This window comes from Neofelis nebulosa, chromosome 11 (genome assembly GCF_028018385.1).
Source record: "Neofelis nebulosa isolate mNeoNeb1 chromosome 11, mNeoNeb1.pri, whole genome shotgun sequence".
NCBI classification, from domain to species: Eukaryota; Metazoa; Chordata; class Mammalia; order Carnivora; family Felidae; genus Neofelis; species Neofelis nebulosa.
Window position 1 is genome coordinate 64,778,219 of NC_080792.1, and position 17,999 is coordinate 64,796,217.

A 17,999-nucleotide genomic window follows, 5' to 3' on the forward strand; every position below is an offset into this window, starting at 1 on the left:
AACAAACCCCACTTGGGTCGTGGTGTATAATTCTTTTTATATCTAGTTCTGTTTGCTAACGTTTTATTAAGGACTTTTGTGTCTATAATCATTTGGGATATTGGTCTATAGTTTACTTTTTCTGTACTGTCTTTAGTTTTGAGATCAAGGTAATTCTAGCTTTGTAAAATGTTACTGGGAAGTGTTCCCTCTTTTATTTTCTGGAGAAGACTGCAAGAGAATTTATATTAATTCTTTTTTTTTTTTTTTAATTTTTTTTTAACATTTATTTATTTTTGAGACAGAGAGAGACAGAGCATTAATGGGGGAGGGTCAGAGAGAGGGAGACACAGAATCCGAAACAGGCTCCAGACTCCAAGCTGCCAGCACAGAGCCCGATGCGGGGCTTGAACTCACGGACCGTGAGATCATGACCTGAGCCGAAGTCGGCCGCTCAACCGACTGAGCCACCCAGGCGCCCCAATATACTAATTCTTTTTTAAATGTTTGGTAAAATTCTCCAGAGACACCACCTGTGCCTGGAGATTTCCTTTTGGGGAGGTTTTAAACTATGAATCATATTTCTTAGTAGTGATAGGACAACTCAAACTATCTATTTGATATTGAGTGAATTGTGGTAGCTTGTTTTTTTACAAGAAATTGATCCACTTTGTCTAAATTCTCAAATTTATGTGGGTAGAGCTTTTGTAATACTCCCTTTCAATATCTGCAGGGTCTGTAGTGATAGCCCATTTCGTTACTGAATTTGGTCATTTTTGTTTCTCTTTTGTTGTCAATCTTGCTAGGTTTATCAATTTTACTGATCTTTCTTTTTTACTTTTAAGTAATCTCTACACCCAACATGGAGCTCAAATCCACAACCCTGATATCAAGAGTCACATGCTCCACCAACTAAGCCAGCCAGGCACCCCCTTACTGATCTTTTCAAAGTATCAGCTGTGTTTTCATTAATTTTCTCCATCATTTTCTAGTTTCAATTTCACTGACTTCTGCTCTATTATGTCCTGCCTTCTGCTTGGCTTCATTTTGCTTTTTTTCTCAATTCTTGAGGTGGGAGCTTAGATTACAGACTTGAGACTTTTCTACTTTTCTAATATAAACACTGATGCTACAAATTACCCTACTTTACAAATTGATACTACAAACTGCACTACTTTAACTATATCTTAAAATTTTTGGTATGTGATACTTTCATTCAGGTCCATGTATATATTTTCACCAATTCAAGTGAAGTACAGAAAGCTGACTTCTCAAACATAGTAAGATATTTCCTCTGCATACATTTAAAACCACATCAGACAGCATTATCAGGTTTGCTTCAACTGCTGAGCATAATTTAGAAAACTTAAAAGGAGAAAGAAAGCTTATCGTATTTACCCATGTAGTTTTGTTTATCATATTCTTTCTTCCTGATGTTCCAAGGTTTCTTCTTTTATTATCTCCCTTCTTTTAGGTTAGGTCTACAGGTGACAGTATTCCATCATCTGAGGATTTCCCCTTCATTTCTGAAGGATATTTTTACTGGGTGTAAGATTCGAGATTGGCAGTTCTTTTTTTTCAGTGCTTGAAAAACCATGTGCCATGTCCTCCAGCCTCCATGGTTTCGGATGAGAAATCAGCAGTTATTCCAGGTCTTTCTCTAGAAGTCAGGTGTTATGTTTCTCAGCTCTCAAGATCTTTTGTGTTAGTTTTTGGAAGTTTAACTAGGATTCATCTTGGCATGGACTTCTTTGGGTTTATACTGCTGAGATCCACTCAGCTTCTTGAATCTGTCATTTGGGGTTTTTAAGCATCCAAAGTGAACATGTGGATATATATCTCTAGAACCTGCTTCCTGTAGCCATGCCCTGTAGTGTTAACCAGCAGGGCCCTGGTCACCCTTGGCCTGTGTGCAGGAGCAGATTCCACCCCTTTTCCTGATGCAGTTCCTGGCCCTGCTCTGGGATTCCCTTGCCCCCATTGGGGCCAAGCTGGCATCGATGTGTCCTTGTTCAGCAGCTCGTTCTTCCTGGAGAATTTTAACACACCCCAAGGAGGCTAGCTATTGAGACAAATGATGCTATAATTCACCAGCAACTCAGATAAACTCTCTTTCATGTCCTTCTAAGAGAAGATAACCTTGAACTCACTGTTAACTGATACCTACCAAAAGCTGGTTGGAGACAAATCCTGGTTATGAAGAATGTCCTGGTTCTGAAGGACATGTAGTTCGTTCATGCTGCTCAACATTTTTAGGACCCTTTGTGATAAAGAGTCTCACACTCACCTTTAAGGTTACTTGACATTTCAAAGTAAATTAGGTAGGACTATGAAAATCACCAGCAATTTTGAACATGTGCTTTTAACTACCATGCCAGGGGCGTGGCTTCCTAACCACCAGTTAAGAATCACAGCCTGTAAAGTTTATTTATTTTGAGAGAGAGAGAGAGAGAGAGAGAGCGCGCACCCACAAGCATGGGAGGGACAGAGAGAGAGGGAGAGAGAGAATCTCAAGCTGGTTCCACACTGTCAGCGTGGAGCCCAATGTGGGGCTCAAATGCATGAACCCATGAGATCATGACCTGAGCCAAAATCAAGAGCTGGATGCTTAACCAACTGAGCCACCCAGGCACCCCAAGAATCACATAAATACCACTAAGGAAGAGTTCACAGAACAAAATTATTTTGGTTCTCCAAGTGTCTGGACCAAATTACACTTACTGGGATATGGAATGTTATGTAAGGGCTCCTTTGGGGAACAGCTTGGAGAAGCTCATGGCAGAGTTCCTGGACAGATGCAGGTCTTCACTGCATTATACTGTGTCCACTTCTTGAGGGTCAGGGGGAAAGCTTCTCTCTAATTCAAATGCTATGTGTGATTATGCTGCTTCTGAGCCACCAGCGGCTGCTCACCTTGACCACGCTGAGAACTGCAGAACTGATCATCCTGTCTCTGCCCGGTTCTAAAGGGCCAGGCATCATGCCCTCCCCTAGCAACATATGCCCACTGAACTGTGAGTATGAACCAGAGCACTCACTTCATTTTGTATCTTCTTGTTCCATTTTCCCCTTCACCCAATTCTTCCTAACCACACCTTTTGCATTTGCTTTATTCTTTTGTACCAAGAGTTCTCATGTAAGATGCCTTACTCCTTCTGGAATAGGGTGGAAGTTTAAATAAATAGTTGGGGCTTTTTATGTGTTATTGAAAGGAAAGTAACAAGGTAATACACATAGTGAGTCAATCTGAACAACTAAATTCCTATGTTATGATCTATGGCCAGGTTCTGTGCCAAATGCCTTAAGAAAAGCAGCAATAAAAAACAAGATCCCTGACCTAAGGGGTTGAAATGGAGAGAGAGAGAGAGAGAGAGAGAGAGAGAGAGAGAGAGAGAGAGAGAGAGAGATGAATTAACTATAACACAGGCCTGCTGAGATTAAGCACAGAGTGGTATAATAGGGGATGTACAGCACTGGCCATGGCCTGGCACTCATGAGCTGTCCTGTGCCCGAGTTGGGAGTATCACCACCACACCTGCCCTATCTACACTCAATACAACCTCCTGGAAACCCCTCACCACATCTCCCTTTGGCCACATCCTCTCTCGCCAGCTAACCTGTCAACCCTGGAGGACAGACACTCGGCTCTCAGGCCTCATTCCCAGGGCTCGGCAGAGGCCCTTGGACTCAGGCCTGGCACACCAAGTGCCAGGAGATGAGCAAAGGAAGTAGCCTAATCCTTCCAGAAAGCTTAAGGCAACCACGTATCAACAACCACACACGTTCCTCCCTGAGGAAATCCCCTGTGGGAGAAACAAGCTGTAAGTCGTTATGTTTTCTGCCATGGAAACATCTAATAGCAGAAGGAGTTCTAGTAAACTAAGGCACCACAACTCAACAGAAAATTGTGCACCAATTATGAAAAACAAGGAAAACAGGAAGACACTTACAAGTGAAGAAAAATTGTATTTGCACTACAATTACAACTCTGTTAAATACATCTGCATGTGGAAGTGACTGGCAAAAAAACTATTAGCAGCAGTGAGGTTCTGGGAATTCTAAACTTTTCTTCACTTAAAAATGATACTCTTTGGGGTGTTGTTATTTGGTTTTGGTCTGAATATAAATAATGTGTTGTAAAAAGCCTGAAAGATTCAAGAAAGCAATAAAGAAACAATAAACACTCCTACAGTCCTCTTTCCTAGATGGGATAAGGACTAAGTGTTATGGTGAATGTCTCCTGTGCTTTCTCTGGTTCATTTGCAGAGTCACGCTCGGACTCTGGGAACCAGGGAAGAGCAACCATCTGACCTGGGACTTACAGAGCGAGGACAAAAAGAGGAAGAGCAGAGAGTGAGGGCAGACCTCATGGGGATGACAGAGGGACAAGCCTGCACACGCAGTACCGTGAGAGGCCAGAGGGGTGGGCAGGGCTGAAGGGTGGTGTGCAGGCGGTCAGGCAGCAGAACCGGTCTGAGCAGCATCAAGGTCATTATCGAGCTCTGTGGACCGACAGCCTGCATCACGGCTGACCCCTGACCCCCCAATCTCACTGGGGGAGGGAGGAACCTGAGGTTCACGGGCTCAGCCCACAGGAAACGGTGGCAAAAGCAGGATTTGAACCTAGAGTCCAGGATCCAGCACAGCAGGCAACAGGCAAGAAAAAGGTCTGTTCACACAGCAGCTGGGCCTGGGCCATGCAGAGCCCAGCTTCCCACGTACCATTCATGTTCCAAGTAAAGGCATCTCGCAGCTTCTGCCCGTCGATCTCCATGTCCAGCCGGATAGGGACCAGCACTTCAGGCTGGGAGGCATTCTCATGGATCACAGCTGGGTCATGGTCATCAAAGCTGGAAGTGAAGAGGCAGCACAGTCAGCCAGGAGTGCCATGGGTCTCCATGCTCAGGGCTTCCCTCCCTGCACCGCCTGTCACTGCAAACCTGGCCGAAGGGGAAAAGCCCACTTTTTATGGGGACTTGTCAGCTAAGGGCTGAGACAGCAGAGATGAGGCAAGCAGGGGTCCTGGGGTCACAGAGGCAGTGCTCCATACTTCAAGGACACACAGGGAAGGGAGAGGGAGTTGCAGCCTTAGGCAGTGGGATATGACCTAGACATACCCTAAGAGGGAGATTTAAGCCCCAAAGCAGGCAGAACTTTCACTGGTAACTAGGAAAGAAAAGGTATCTCCAGAAGAGGAAATACTTGAGCAAAAGCCAAGGGGTGCAGGAGAGGTGAGGAACTATTGAGGAAGCACAGCCAGAGCACAGAAGATGGGGTGCAGACTGCGGGGGTGGGGAGTAGCATGGGTGTCCCAGTGCCCACACTTCTCCATCTTGGGCTACAGGATCCAGCCTCTCCCATGAGGGAGCCCCAGGAGAACCCAGGGCAAGGCAGTCCCGTGGTCATATCTGTATTTTAGGAAGACAAAGAGGGAAGATGCCAGGGAAGAGATGGAGGGAACGCTGGAGGGCAAGGGGACCCTAAAGGTGTCAGTGGAATAAAGCAGGCTGAGAATTACTCTTGGGAGGGACACAGATGACAAACAAGGAAAGCACACTGCATGCCAGACACCAATGCTCTAGGAAACATGGACAGGGAAAGGGACAGGAGTGCCAGAGACAGGAGCAGCCATTCTACCAAAGGGGAGGCAGCTCTGAGAAGTGACAGTCAGCCAGTGATGGGAAGGAAGGGAAGGAAGGGAGGGAAGAGCGAAAAGGGGTCAGTCATGAGGATGTTGGTAAGGAGTGAGCTCTCGGCAGAGGGAACTATAAAGGCAGAAGCTTCTGGGTGTTCTGGGTGGCTCTGAAAGCAGTGAAGAGGTTCACATGACTGATGCAGAGTGACAGTGGCAGGGGATTAGGCCAGAGAGGAGGGGCCACTACACGGACTCCAGCCCTGGTGGGCATGTGACGGGGTATCTGGAAGACCTGCGTCCAGGAGAGGAGCCATCTGCCCTGGGTGAGGGGGCCCACATCTTAGGAGGAGCTGGCCAAGGGTGGTCCAACTCTGGACACGTGGAAGGCTGAGAAGGCAGGAATTTGCTGAGACTAGTTCTGTGGCTGGAGAAGGAGGAAGAGTCGTAGGGTTGTGGCCTGAGCGCAGGAAGGATGGGATTACTATGTCCCAGGATGGAGGAATCTGTAAGCAGTGTGTGAGATACCTGAGGACAGCGTGTAGGGGTGAGGCTAGGCTGCAGAGATGATAGTGGGGTGGGAACTTGAAAAATGCCCCCCAAAAGATATCTAGTCCTAATCCCTGGAGCCTGTGACCATTATATGGCAAAAGGGAGGGAGGGAACTTTGCAGATGTAATTAGGGATCTTAGGAGGAGATTATGCAAGTAGCCCTAAACCACAACACAAGCGTCCTTTAAGAGAAGGGCAGTTTCACACACACAGGAGGAGCCCGTGTGGCCACTGAGGCACATGCTGTTAATGCAGCCACAAGCCACAGAATGCCGGCAGCCACCAGAAGCCAGGAGAGGTGGGAACAGCTTGTCCCGCCGCCCCACCACGAGAGCCTCCAGAGGGAGTGGGGTCTGGCCAACACCTTGATTTTGCTGCACGGAAACTCCTGGTCCCAGAACGGTGAGAAATAGATTTGTGTTGTTTTAGGCCCCCCATTTGTGGTAATCTGCTCCAGCAGCCACAGGGAACTAATGGTGGGGTCTCAGTGGGATGGCGTTTGAAACCACAAGATAAGATCTCCAGTGCTTCCAGGAGCACTGGAGACACTGGGAAACAGGAGACAGCAGGGACACTAAAGCAGGCAGAGCTCGGAACTGAAGCAAGCCAGAAACCAGCTGTCCTAGAAGCCAAGGGGGAACAGTTTCAAGAAGGCAGCGTGTTTTAGGAAACACAAGGTCAAGGCAGAGGAGAGGAAGAGGCTAAAACATGTTTGAGGACTGAGGCAGAATCAGTGGAGGGTGAGGCGTGCTCACCACAGAGGGAAGGTTCTCTTCTTGTCCCGGCCCATGCGGTTCCTGTTGATGGTCGTGGAGCAGGGCACAGCATCCAGATGGTGGGAGCTATTGGGCAGGGTGGGCACCCATTGGCTGTTCCTCTTGGCTTTCTGTTCCCTGGAGAGACGTGAGAAATGCCCCTGCTCAGTCTAGGAGCCCGATACTGGCCATCAGGCTCTAAGTCATGGTCAATGGATGCCCACTGCACCCCCGCCGGTGGTGAGCACTACGCACCCTAGACTCTGTACGTGTCTACTCCTCAGGCGCCCACTGGCACCCATTCACAGGCACCCAGGCTAGGGGAAGGGTACAGAGGGGACCCCAACACAGCAGAGCAGCCCCCAGCCCAGTGCACAAGTCACAGTGTAACATGCTATGTGCCAGGCATGACTCCATGAATGCACTCTCCCTTCTTGCGGAGAATGTGCACAAGGAAGCAGCTTCCCAGAGGAGCAGACCCTGGAGTAGAGCCTTAAGTATGGAGTTGGGGCTCACTAGGGATGGGGAACAACTGGAACGGGGAGGGTGTTTCAGGAAGTGCATGGCCGGCAGAAGAGAGGAAGCACGGATAGATTGTTGCCTCAACTAGGGCTGGAGAGGCGGACATGGAGAGGGTCCCGATTAGGGGCAGGTGTGCTCCATGAGAAATGACTGTACTCAGCAGGCAGCTGGGAGTCCCCAAGGACTTTGAAGAAGGGAGAGACAAGATCAGACCATTCTTTTAGATATATGGGCCAGCCAGAGTATAACACTTCAATAATGCTTCTGCCTTGCAGGGGTCCAGACCAGTAGGGTATGAGAAGCTGGGTTAGTAAAAACTTTCTAGAAAGTGAGGCTCAAAGTAGTTTAAGTAACCCACATACCATCAAGGGTTCACTCTTCTGTCCAAATTACAGGTTGCTTTTACTACTAGGAAAATACCAAAAGGCTTTTTTATTTTAAAGATTTCTATTTTTGAGTAATCTCTGCACCCAACATGGGGCTCGAACTTACAAGCCTGAGATCAAGAGTCACATGCTCTCCTGACCAAGCCACCCAGGCACCCCCCAAAAGGCTTTTTTAATCTGAAGCTCCAGTGCTGGCTTTGAAAGGCAAGCGCTCGGGTTCCCACTATGCTCTGCACATCATTTTATCATCCTCGGACGCTGCCTTCCGTAACAAGTCTGAGCATTGTAAGGGCAGCAGCTGTGTGTCATTCACTTTTACATCCCCAACACCTGTACCACATCTCCTTCCATAACTGTTTGCTACAGTTTAAAGGATGTGACAGCAACCACTCAATTTCCCTTCCCTCACTGTCCTCACAGAAGGGATGAGGAGATGTGGCTTGCAGTCATTCTCTCCATGTGGTGGTGAGGACCAGAAGCAGTGGCCATGACCTGCCCAGGCCCCAGGCTCTTTGACTCTTTTCTCTTCTAAAGCTGGAACCACTGGGGTGCCTGGGTGGCTGTCAGTTGAGTGTCCAACTTTGGCTCAGGTCATGATCTCGCAGTCCATGAGTTCAAGCCCTGTGTCTGTGCTGACAGCTCAGAGCCTGGAGCCTGCTTCAGATTCTGTGTCTCCTTCTCTCTTTGCCCTCCCCCACTCACTCGCTCTCTAAGATAAATAAACATTAAAAAAAAAAAAATTAAAGCTGTGACCACTTGCACCTCAGATGCTGTGGTCCCAGAGCACCCCTTGACTGAGGGTGGGGGCAGGGAGAGATTTACAGTACCAAACTGTAAATGGTGGGACTCAATCAAGTCTCCTGTACCCAAGTCTTGCTCAGATCTTATGACCAGCTTTACCAATACCAGAGGCCTGGGAAAAGGAGGAACTTGGAACTAATCTGGGCAGGGCTTAGAGCTACTGGGCCAGTGGTTTTGAATCCTGGCTGCAGACTCCCTCAGAGTGCGAAATTTCAAGTAGGAAAGCTCTGAGCTCCACCTAGACCAAGGGACTCCTGTCTCTGGAGAGGACCCAGGAAAATGGGTTCTTTGTAACTTCCATGTGTGATACCAATGTAGCTGGGCCCATATTTGGGAACCTCAGGTCTAGACCACCACCTCTTTTCTGAGCCCAGGAATATGGGTTCTTTACAACTTCCATGTGTGATGCCAATGTAGCTGGGCCCGTATCTGGGAACCTAAGGTCTAGACTGCCACCTCTTTTCTGAGCCTCCTAAAGCTGGCACTGAGGCTCCCCCTCCACCCTAAAAACTCCTGCCCTATCTCTGTAGTGATCTAGTTCATAACCAGGCCTGGGCTATTCTGCCAAACCTCTGTCAGGTAACTATCTCAAGTAGAGTGCAAGTTCTGTCAGACACAGTGAGTATGTCATACACCAAATCCGAGAATCTGGGTCACATAATTCAACCTTTCTTCTGCTACAAGTAGGTCTGCCCAAGGGAGGGGGACATCCAGCCTCTGCCTAGCCTATCCAGTGATGAGGAGGGGAGGTGCTGGTCCTCCTGTGGGGCTGACTGGGCAGTGGGAAGGCGCTTCCTGAGCACAGAGCCCATGAAAGCAGCTTCTCGCGAACCTCAATGCCCAACTGTCAATGTAGTTTTGACCTCTGGGGTAACAGTACTCTCCTGCGTCAGCTGTTCTTCATATGACATGATCATCAAGAAGTGTTTATTGCACCATAAAAGGTTCCTGGCTGACATGTGCAGACTTGAAAGCCCCAGCCATATGTACATCACTTCTTCTGCCACTTCCCTAGGAAAGTCTAGCCATCCTTATGTTCTTACCGCATCCCTTGGGGAAAGAGGAATCTGCAGAGCACACATCTATAACACTGGCCAAGTTGGATGTGGGCCACCTTTACATGGGGGTTGTGGGGAGGATTATGAAAACAATTCAATAGTAAAATTGAAAGAAAATCTGGAAAGAAATGATTTTTCCATAGCCACATCACTTGAAACAATAACCCTCCTCTCCCTCCTCCTCAGTGCCCCTGGGGTGTTGTGCATGTAAATGCACTCATTCTAGATATTCTGCACATCACTCAGGCGAACCACATTTCTGGCTGCCGCAGGGTCTACTTAGTTATGACATAAACAATTACCTATCTATCCAGTCTACCTGCTTCCAAGATCTAGTCTATCCTGGTCTATATCCTACTCTGTAATACCTTAGTCTATTCAGCTGGCTGTATCTTCACTCAGTCAGCCTCTCCCTAAGGCTGAACACTCAAGTGGCTCCATACTGTCCATTATTACTCACAATGCTACCTCCTACCATATAATAGTTTCTGTTGGTGGTGGTGTTCTTTGAAGTTATTTGTCTGGGACAGATTCTTAGGGGTGAAATTAATGGGTCAGACAATGAAAACAGGTTTGATGTCATGACCATGCCCGTGTACCAAAGCCTGTGCAGGGTGCTTGCGTGCCAGCTCTATTGTATCTTCCCCAACTCTTTATGTCGATAGTTGCTTATCTGTTTTACTTTGAATTCTTAATGTTACACGAGGACAAACATCATCTCCTTATTTGTTTACTCCTTATGCTTCCAGGATGGCCCACCCTTTACCTATTTAGCTATTGGGGTATCCAGGTTTTTCTTATAAATCTGAATGAATCAAAACCAAAGAAAACTACCTATGAAAATGACGAAAAGGGGCACATGGGTGACTCAGTCAGTTGAGCGTCTGACTCTTGGGTTTCAGCTCAGGTCATGATCTCACAGTTCATAGGTTCGAGTCCCACATCAGGCTCCGTGCTGACAGTGCAGCGCCTGCTTGAGATTCTCTCTCTCTTCCTCTTTCTGCCCCTCCCCTGCTCAAACGTGTGCCCTTGCTCTCTCTCAGAATAAATAAACTTTTAAAAAATTAAAAAAATTAAAAAAATAAATCTGAATGAACAGACTCTACAACATAATCACCTCTCAATTACTTGTCTAATTATTACTGTAAATACTCTTTTTTAAAGGTTCTAAGCTCACACACTAAGATCTATTGCTCGTTTCTTTTGGGAGTTTATCTGGGCCACTCATTTTTCTGATAGATTAGTCCCACTTTCAAACCACTTCTAATGACTTTCCAGAACCCAAGACTTGGCTTTCGTGTCTTAGAAATTCCACAGACACACAAGAAACTTGGCAATCTGGCTAAGACAATTTGTAAGCACAGCAGGTGAAGTGTTTAAAGGTATTTTGGTTCAATTTAACCCCAACTAGTTCTAGGGTATGAGAAAAATATCTGTGGGTGTTATCCTGAGAGCACGCCCTGGCTGGGAGTACATTACCTGAGGTAGGTGGGGGGTTCCGTGCTGATGGAGACGGCCTTGTACTTCTCATCATTGCCGTCCAGAATCTCTTCCACCTCTGAAGCTTTTAACAGCGTCACGCTGGTGGCCAGGGTTGTGTATCCATGATCTGTAACCAGAGACACCGCTGCGGTCACCCTGCTGGTGGGGCAGCAAGAAGCAGCAGCCAGCAGATGCAGCACATCGAGGTCCTCACATGCAGGAGGGAAAAGCGAGTGTCAACCTTACTACTGCTGAATGCTGGCCTCTTCCAAAAGGGCAATCTGGACCGAGTGCTTTAGAGGTCCTACTGAGAAAACACTCCCATGGGATTTACTTGCACTGATTTGTCCCAGGAGCACTGGCTCCGGGCACAGGGCAGCAGCTACAGTGCAGCATGGCCAACGGGGAAAAGGGGGGGCTCCAGAGTGATACCACCAGTGGGAAGAGGTCTGACACCAACTGCAATCCATGACACGAAGCAAAGTGGAGAGATGGAATGAAAGATGAAAAATACTTTTCTTTTAAAACAAGAGCCCAGAGAGTTACAAAGAGCTGCCTCACACCCAACATGAATTCCCGGCACCGTGCAGTCAACACGTGCTATCTGGGAAGCAGGACAGATTCTAGGCAACTCGACCCACAGCTCTTCTAGGGAACCTCGGTCAAGAGCTGCTACCTGTCTGCAGATCCAGACTGGCTTCTCCTGGAGAAACAAACCGGTTATGGGGAAGGTATCTCCAAAGCACAAGGCAGAAGAGTCACTGAGACTTCACCTGAGGCTTGCAGAGGGGAAAGCAAAGCTAGGAACTCACTGCGTTAGTGACTGGTGCTCCACTGGGGGGCAGAGGGAGGATAAAAAGGAGACTTTTTAAAGCGAGTGAGTGGCAATGTCATAGCAGCAGATAAAAAAAGAAGCCCCGGCTCCTGAATTAAAAGAACCACTACTTTGCCCACAGTGGACAAGACCACAGCAATACCTACAGACACAACCAAACAGGACAGACTGTGAAGTACACACACACACACACACACACACACACACACACACACAAGGCTTCAGGCAGAGTCTTCACCCAGGCCCAGGGCAGCTCTCTGTAAGGGGCCACAGCCGAGTCGAAGCAGTTTCGCCACCTGCCAAACATCGCATAGCATCCGAAGCAAAACGTACAGTGAGACTCCCCTGATGGAGCCCTCGGAGCATCTGAAGAGCATCTTCTGAAGAGCCAAAGCACACTTGGCTCTCTAGCATCAGGCAGCTCACCCGCCAAGCCCCAGGCACACACCTCAGGCACACCACGCAGGGACATGCACATGAGCTCTAGCACACTGGCTGCCAGAACGAAGTGCTACGGGATGGAGGTGCTCTGGGAAGCAAAGCGGTGAAAGCCCCAGAGGGGAGTGGGAGCTGGGGCCACCACCCGCCACTCGGGCTGCATGGAGGGTGACTATGGCGACACGCCCACGGCAGATGGCAGAGCATCACAGCATTCCTAAAACGTTTTGAGACCAACATGTCTTCACAGCACCCATTACTGTCCCAGACTTGCCCCCCTCATGCTCCCCCCATACCCCCCCCCCAACCTGGCCCTGCTGAAAATACCTGACAAAGGACCCCTGGCTACCTGAAGCTGCTTTGTCGCCTGAGTTGCATAGCGTGCTCTGCAGCGACTCTGCCCCTCACGTGCTCCTGCCACGCTAAGGTCAGGGCTGCAGTGAAGACACTCTGGAGTGAAAACGTTTTAACTTCATGACATAAGCGAGTGGTTTTGAAACAGGTTTACAAACCCTCGTGAAGACGCACCCTTAGTGTTAGGTTTTGTTTTTTTACCATGTGACGATGCAACTATTTTCTTCCTCTCTTCCACAGTGGCTAGTCGCCTCCAGAGTGAGGGGTATCTCTTGTACAGAGAACCTCGGAACATACGGAGGTAGTTTCCCACCTATGGGTAAAGCAAGAAGGCTCATTATGAGGGTCACATCTTGATGCAGAAAGGGAGGGTCCTGGTGCAGAGGCTCTGCCGACCGAGTAACAGAGCACAAGCTGGCCTCCAGGCACCAGGCTTTCTGCAGCCATAGAAACACATTCTGCTGACATCAAGGGTTCAATAGCAGTGCACATCTGGCCCACATCTGCCTCTCTAGGCGGGGGCAGTACCATCTGCATCCTAACGACAGGGCTAAGTTCCAAAAGGCCTGACCAGGCGCTTCTGGGGCAGACCCCCAGAGCTCACTGAGACGCTCAAAGTGATTCTGACTTTAAACTAAGGATCCCGAACACTTTCCAGAAATGTAAGGCCCCTTTGACTTTCTTTTATCTTAAGAACAAGACTTTGATATTTTTATGATGCCATAAACACCAAAAAGGCCTTTTAATTTTAGACAGATGTAGGATAATTTCCCCCATGGCCCCTGTTGCTTTGTTTAGTAACAAACTCAAACCAGGAACACCAAAAGAATTTTCCGAGAGTTTAAAAAACACTTACTGGCAATCACCAGATTGCTATATAAATCACTATTGCCTCAAACAATAGCTTCGGTTTATCTATAACAGATACTCAAAGTATAACTTCTTTAATGAAAAGAAACCTAGTCTCAAAGTTTTTATAAAGAAACTCAATTATTTCACTGACATTGCAAAAATGACCACTCGAGTCAAAATGACCATATGGCAAAGGACAGCCAGTGGACTGGGTGCCACGTGCTGGTTCCACCTGTGACTGGGAATCACCTCCCTTTTCTGGGTCTCCTTACTCACCTGTCAAATGCTGAGCAATTCTGAACTTTGCCCCACGAAGCACCATTTCTATTATTTTTCCCATTTACCTACCCAGCACAGTATGTTTATTAAATGTGTTTCTCCATTTTTCATGAATCAAAGATTTTTATGATCGACAACCAGAGCTGCTGAACAGCCTAACAGAAGAATGGCCACAGGGGTGCCTGGGTGACTCAGTGGGTTAACTGTCCAACTATTGATTTTGGCTCAGGTCACGATCTCAGGCTTTGCTGAGTTCGAGCCCACATCAGGCTTGGGATTCTCTCTCTCCTTCTCTCTCTCTCTCTCTCTCTGCCCCTCCCCTGCTCACACACACTCTGTCTCTCAAATAAATAAACTTATCACAGGTCCTATAGTGCTCCAGGACGCCTAGATCCTTCCCAAGACCCCTGAACTTTGGAGACTGGAGCTTGCCTTCCTGGGTTTCCCCCAAACCAACCTGTGTCCTCTCTGGACCTGTTTCCCAAATGTAAAATGAAGGTGTGAACCTGGGGATTTCTTAGGGTCCTCTCAGCTCTGTGACTCTGGCTTAGTGAACACAGCTGCCTGCAGATGGGGGGAGAAGAGTGACACACGCACTTGCTGCAATCACACATGCCTTCCCAAAGCTGCTCCACAGATGTGGCATGGGGGCACTGGATGTGTTGCTATGGCTGACCCACCTCTCTGAATATGGTGCCTGTTTTCCAAGGGGAAGGGACCTGCAGGCCATCCACCACCCAACGCTGTCACAGAAGCTTCTGGTTATCAAGAGTCAGCCTCCTGATCTTGAACCCTTCTCAGACCTCCAGAGGTTCAGCCTGGCCCAAGAGAGTAGATGTCTCTCCCCTCTCCCATGTGGGACTCTATAGACTGGGTCTCAGGACAATTGTTTTTACTCAACAGGGCTGAAAGAGAAGACTGCAATTAGCCTTCTAGAAACGAAGGCATGTTACGGGGAAGATCTTGAGGCCATCAAGTCTAAGCATCTTCCACACATGAAAAAAGTTACCAGGATACAGACAGCCCTTCTTCCCATCTGGCTACATGCTCCCTCTCAATATACTCCACCTAATAAATGAAAGCTTCCTTCTCAAAAGTAGCACCCACTGAAAGTCAAAGCCAAACTGACTGCTTTTCCTGTCCATTAGATCAGTTAAAGGTTAAACAATCTGCCCAGTATCATTTGGGAACTCCTAAAGTGCCTTCTATCCTACATTTAGGCAGCTTCCTACTGGTCAATGAGGATGATTCCAAGCTGTGGCACATGGATAGGCACTGACTCCACTTCCCCGGTAATATCTGAAGAGCAGCATTTATGTCATAACATGAAAAACGTATTGCATCCTGCCCTTTTTGTTTTATAAAAATTGGTGAAAAACGGAAACACTAAAGTCCTGATAGTGACTGACAACAGTGGTATCCTAACCTGATCCAACTAAAACAAGTCAGGAACCACAGGGGGTCATTCATTCATGCTATGTTCAGTTGTGAAGGGGAGAAAAAAAACTATTAAAAAAAAAAAAAAGAATGAAACATTGGCATAGGATACTAAACACCACTACAAGGAAAGACAACGCTGGGCATTCTGAAACTGCAATCCCTCCAGGATTGGCACTTACCTCATTATACAGGAAAGACTCTACAGCTTGGTATTTGCACATCTGAACTGCATATCCCACAATTAAAAAAAAAAAAAAAGGAATATACACTAGCTGGGGATTGCTTTTGGATCAAAAAGGGGTAGTTTGAAGCAACCTGGAAAAACAGTAGACTTAGTACAAACTCCCCTTTGAAGGACGAGGTGTAGGGTTTTCCTAAAATCAGCTGTTCAGCTGACTCATAAAAATGCTGTCACTTCTGGGGCGCCTGGGTGGCGCAGTCGGTTAAGCGTCCGACTTCAGCCAGGTCACGATCTCGCGGTCCGTGAGTTCGAGCCCCGCGTCAGGCTCTGGGCCGATGGCTCGGAGCCTGGAGCCTGTTTCCGATTCTGTGTCTCCCTCTCTCTCTGCCCCTCCCCCGTTCATGCTCTGTCTCTCTCTGTCCCAAAAATAAATAAAAAATGTTGAAAAAAAAAAATTTTTAAAAAATAAAAAAAAAAAAAAATGCTGTCACTTCTGGTCAAGAATCAAAGATATTTAGAATCCTTTCCTCATAATTCTGAGTTAAATTCAAGATAGCCAAAGCGTCAACTGGTTCTGAACTGATCTAGCTCAGGGACTGGGGCCTTATCCACCCAAAACAGGATATCCATCCTCCTCCCTATTTCCTCATTGGTAAGTGGCAACCAACACTTTGCGAGATGAGACATCAGTAAACCCCATGTTTTCAATCTGAGATTTCACGATCCCAAACGCAGCAGTGGAGGAGGGATACAAGCGAAGCTTCCAAAATCTCTCCTCCAGGCGCCCCAGGGGCTAACCGAAACATCCCGTTTCTCTGCGGCTGGCTGGAGCTGTACCAACTCAGGATGGAACCAGTGGCTCCTCGCAGTGCCCTAAGCCCCGGCAGCAATGGGCGACCCCCCACCAAGACGAAATGAGTAAGTAATCCCAGACAGCCGACGTGCGCGGGGCGGAGCCAGACAGGCCCCACCCCGCCCTGACGCAACGCGCGCACGCGCCCGCCCGCCGCGATGAATGGAGACGCGCGCTCCCGGCAAGCAGACCCGCCCCGAGGCTCCCGCGGGGCCGAGGCTGGGGAGGGTGAGGACGCGCGGCGGGCTACCTCAGAGCCGATCATGTAGAATTCTCCGTCGTCTTCTAGCTGGAACTTGACGGGCTTCTGCCCGAAGGTCTTGCTCAGCGCCATCATCATCATTTCGGCGGCGGAGGCGGGCGGCCGAGGCCGAGCTGCAAGGGATCGGGAGGACTGAGGAGGAGCCGAGCCTTGCCGAGCCGAGAACAGCCGAGACCGGGCGGCGAAGGGTGGACAGATCAGGTGCTAGAGCCGCCTCCGGGCTCTTCAGCCGCCGCCGCAAAGGACCAGGCCGCCCTCAGTGCGCAAGCGCGGGCGTTGACGCTGACGCGCGCGCCACCGCCTCCCTAACAAAAGGCCGGAGAGCGCCCCTTCGGGCCGCTTAAAGGAACCGCGACCCGTTTCTTCCAGACTGCTTCCCAAGTGGAGGTACTCCGAAGAATTTCTCACGAACAGAAATAGCAACAGAGGCCCTGACTCAAGCGGTGATTTTTCCAGCCTCACAGCTGGGACTAGAACTCAGCCCAGTGGAGGAGGAGCAAAACGAGGCCTGAGGCCAAGAGGAGGCCAGAGCTACCTGTGCCTCAGTTTCACCACCCGAAACACGCAGTGTAGTTGAGTAGATAAGAGGGATCCTAGGAACAGATACCCCAGTTCCAGGCCCACAGGTGTTCCTGCGGCTGTGGAGATGGGCAGAATGGCAACACTGGGTGAGGGGTTGGCATGGGCAAAGGCTCCCCAGGCTTGGCAGGATTCCAAGGCCCAGGTGGTATTTGGTTTGGCTGGGGCATCGGTGAGCTAGAGGGGAGGGAAACTTCTCCATTTCTCTGCACTCTTCCTTAACTCTGCACTCTGTGTCTACAGCAGGTGCAGCCGTGGGGTGCTGAGCAAAACTAGATAAGCCTGCCCTGCAGAGCTTACAGCCAGGACTGGGGCTAACAATAATGAAAGCATCAAAGCATCCGTGTTTGGTTGCACAATGCAGCAGATCAAAAACGGCCCGCTGCTGACAGTTTCATATGGTTCAGTCTAATAAAATTGCAGCTGTGATAGGTGCTACTATGAGGAAGATACACATGGGGCTGGGAGGCAGGGCAAGGAGACCCTTGAGAGTTAGGTGGGGTCAGCTGTGGTGACCATGAGTTTTGTTCCTGTCCTGACAGCAGTGAGAAACAAAGTATTTTAGGATCAAAACTGCGGTGTGGCATGACCAGATAAAGTGGCCACCACTTGGTGGAGGATGTTGAGGGGCCAGCGGGGAAGCAGGGAATCAATTACAAAGCCACTCCAGTCCCACCAGGCTAGATGGAGGAATGGAGCAAGAGGAGCCATGGCACTGCATCCAGCCCCAAGGACCAGAAGCTTGGGGGGGTGGGAGTA

The 17,999-nt window shown here is 48.7% G+C and overlaps 2 protein-coding genes across 3 annotated transcripts in view; one reads left to right on the plus strand and one right to left on the minus strand.

The window, feature by feature from the left end:
* Positions 1 to 16,931, minus strand: part of SMARCB1 (SWI/SNF related, matrix associated, actin dependent regulator of chromatin, subfamily b, member 1) — a 35,606-nt gene extending 18,675 nt beyond the window's left edge. Inside the window, exons 1-5 of one of the 2 annotated variants that reach the window (XM_058692835.1) lie at positions 16,650 to 16,931; positions 12,996 to 13,107; positions 11,165 to 11,294; positions 6,919 to 7,056; positions 4,702 to 4,829 (exon numbers count right to left, since the gene is read on the minus strand). In XM_058692835.1, coding sequence (XP_058548818.1) covers positions 4,702 to 4,829; positions 6,919 to 7,056; positions 11,165 to 11,294; positions 12,996 to 13,107; positions 16,650 to 16,742 — 601 coding nt within the window. In that variant the 5' untranslated portion in view covers positions 16,743 to 16,931. Of the gene's footprint in view, positions 1 to 4,701; positions 4,830 to 6,918; positions 7,057 to 11,164; positions 11,295 to 12,968; positions 13,108 to 16,649 lie in introns of both variants that reach the window. The other variant, XM_058692834.1, reaches the window with a different exon arrangement.
* CHCHD10 (coiled-coil-helix-coiled-coil-helix domain containing 10) overlaps positions 1 to 17,999 on the plus strand; it is a 93,890-nt gene that overhangs the window by 61,374 nt on the left and 14,517 nt on the right. The gene's annotated exons all lie outside the window — the stretch shown is intronic.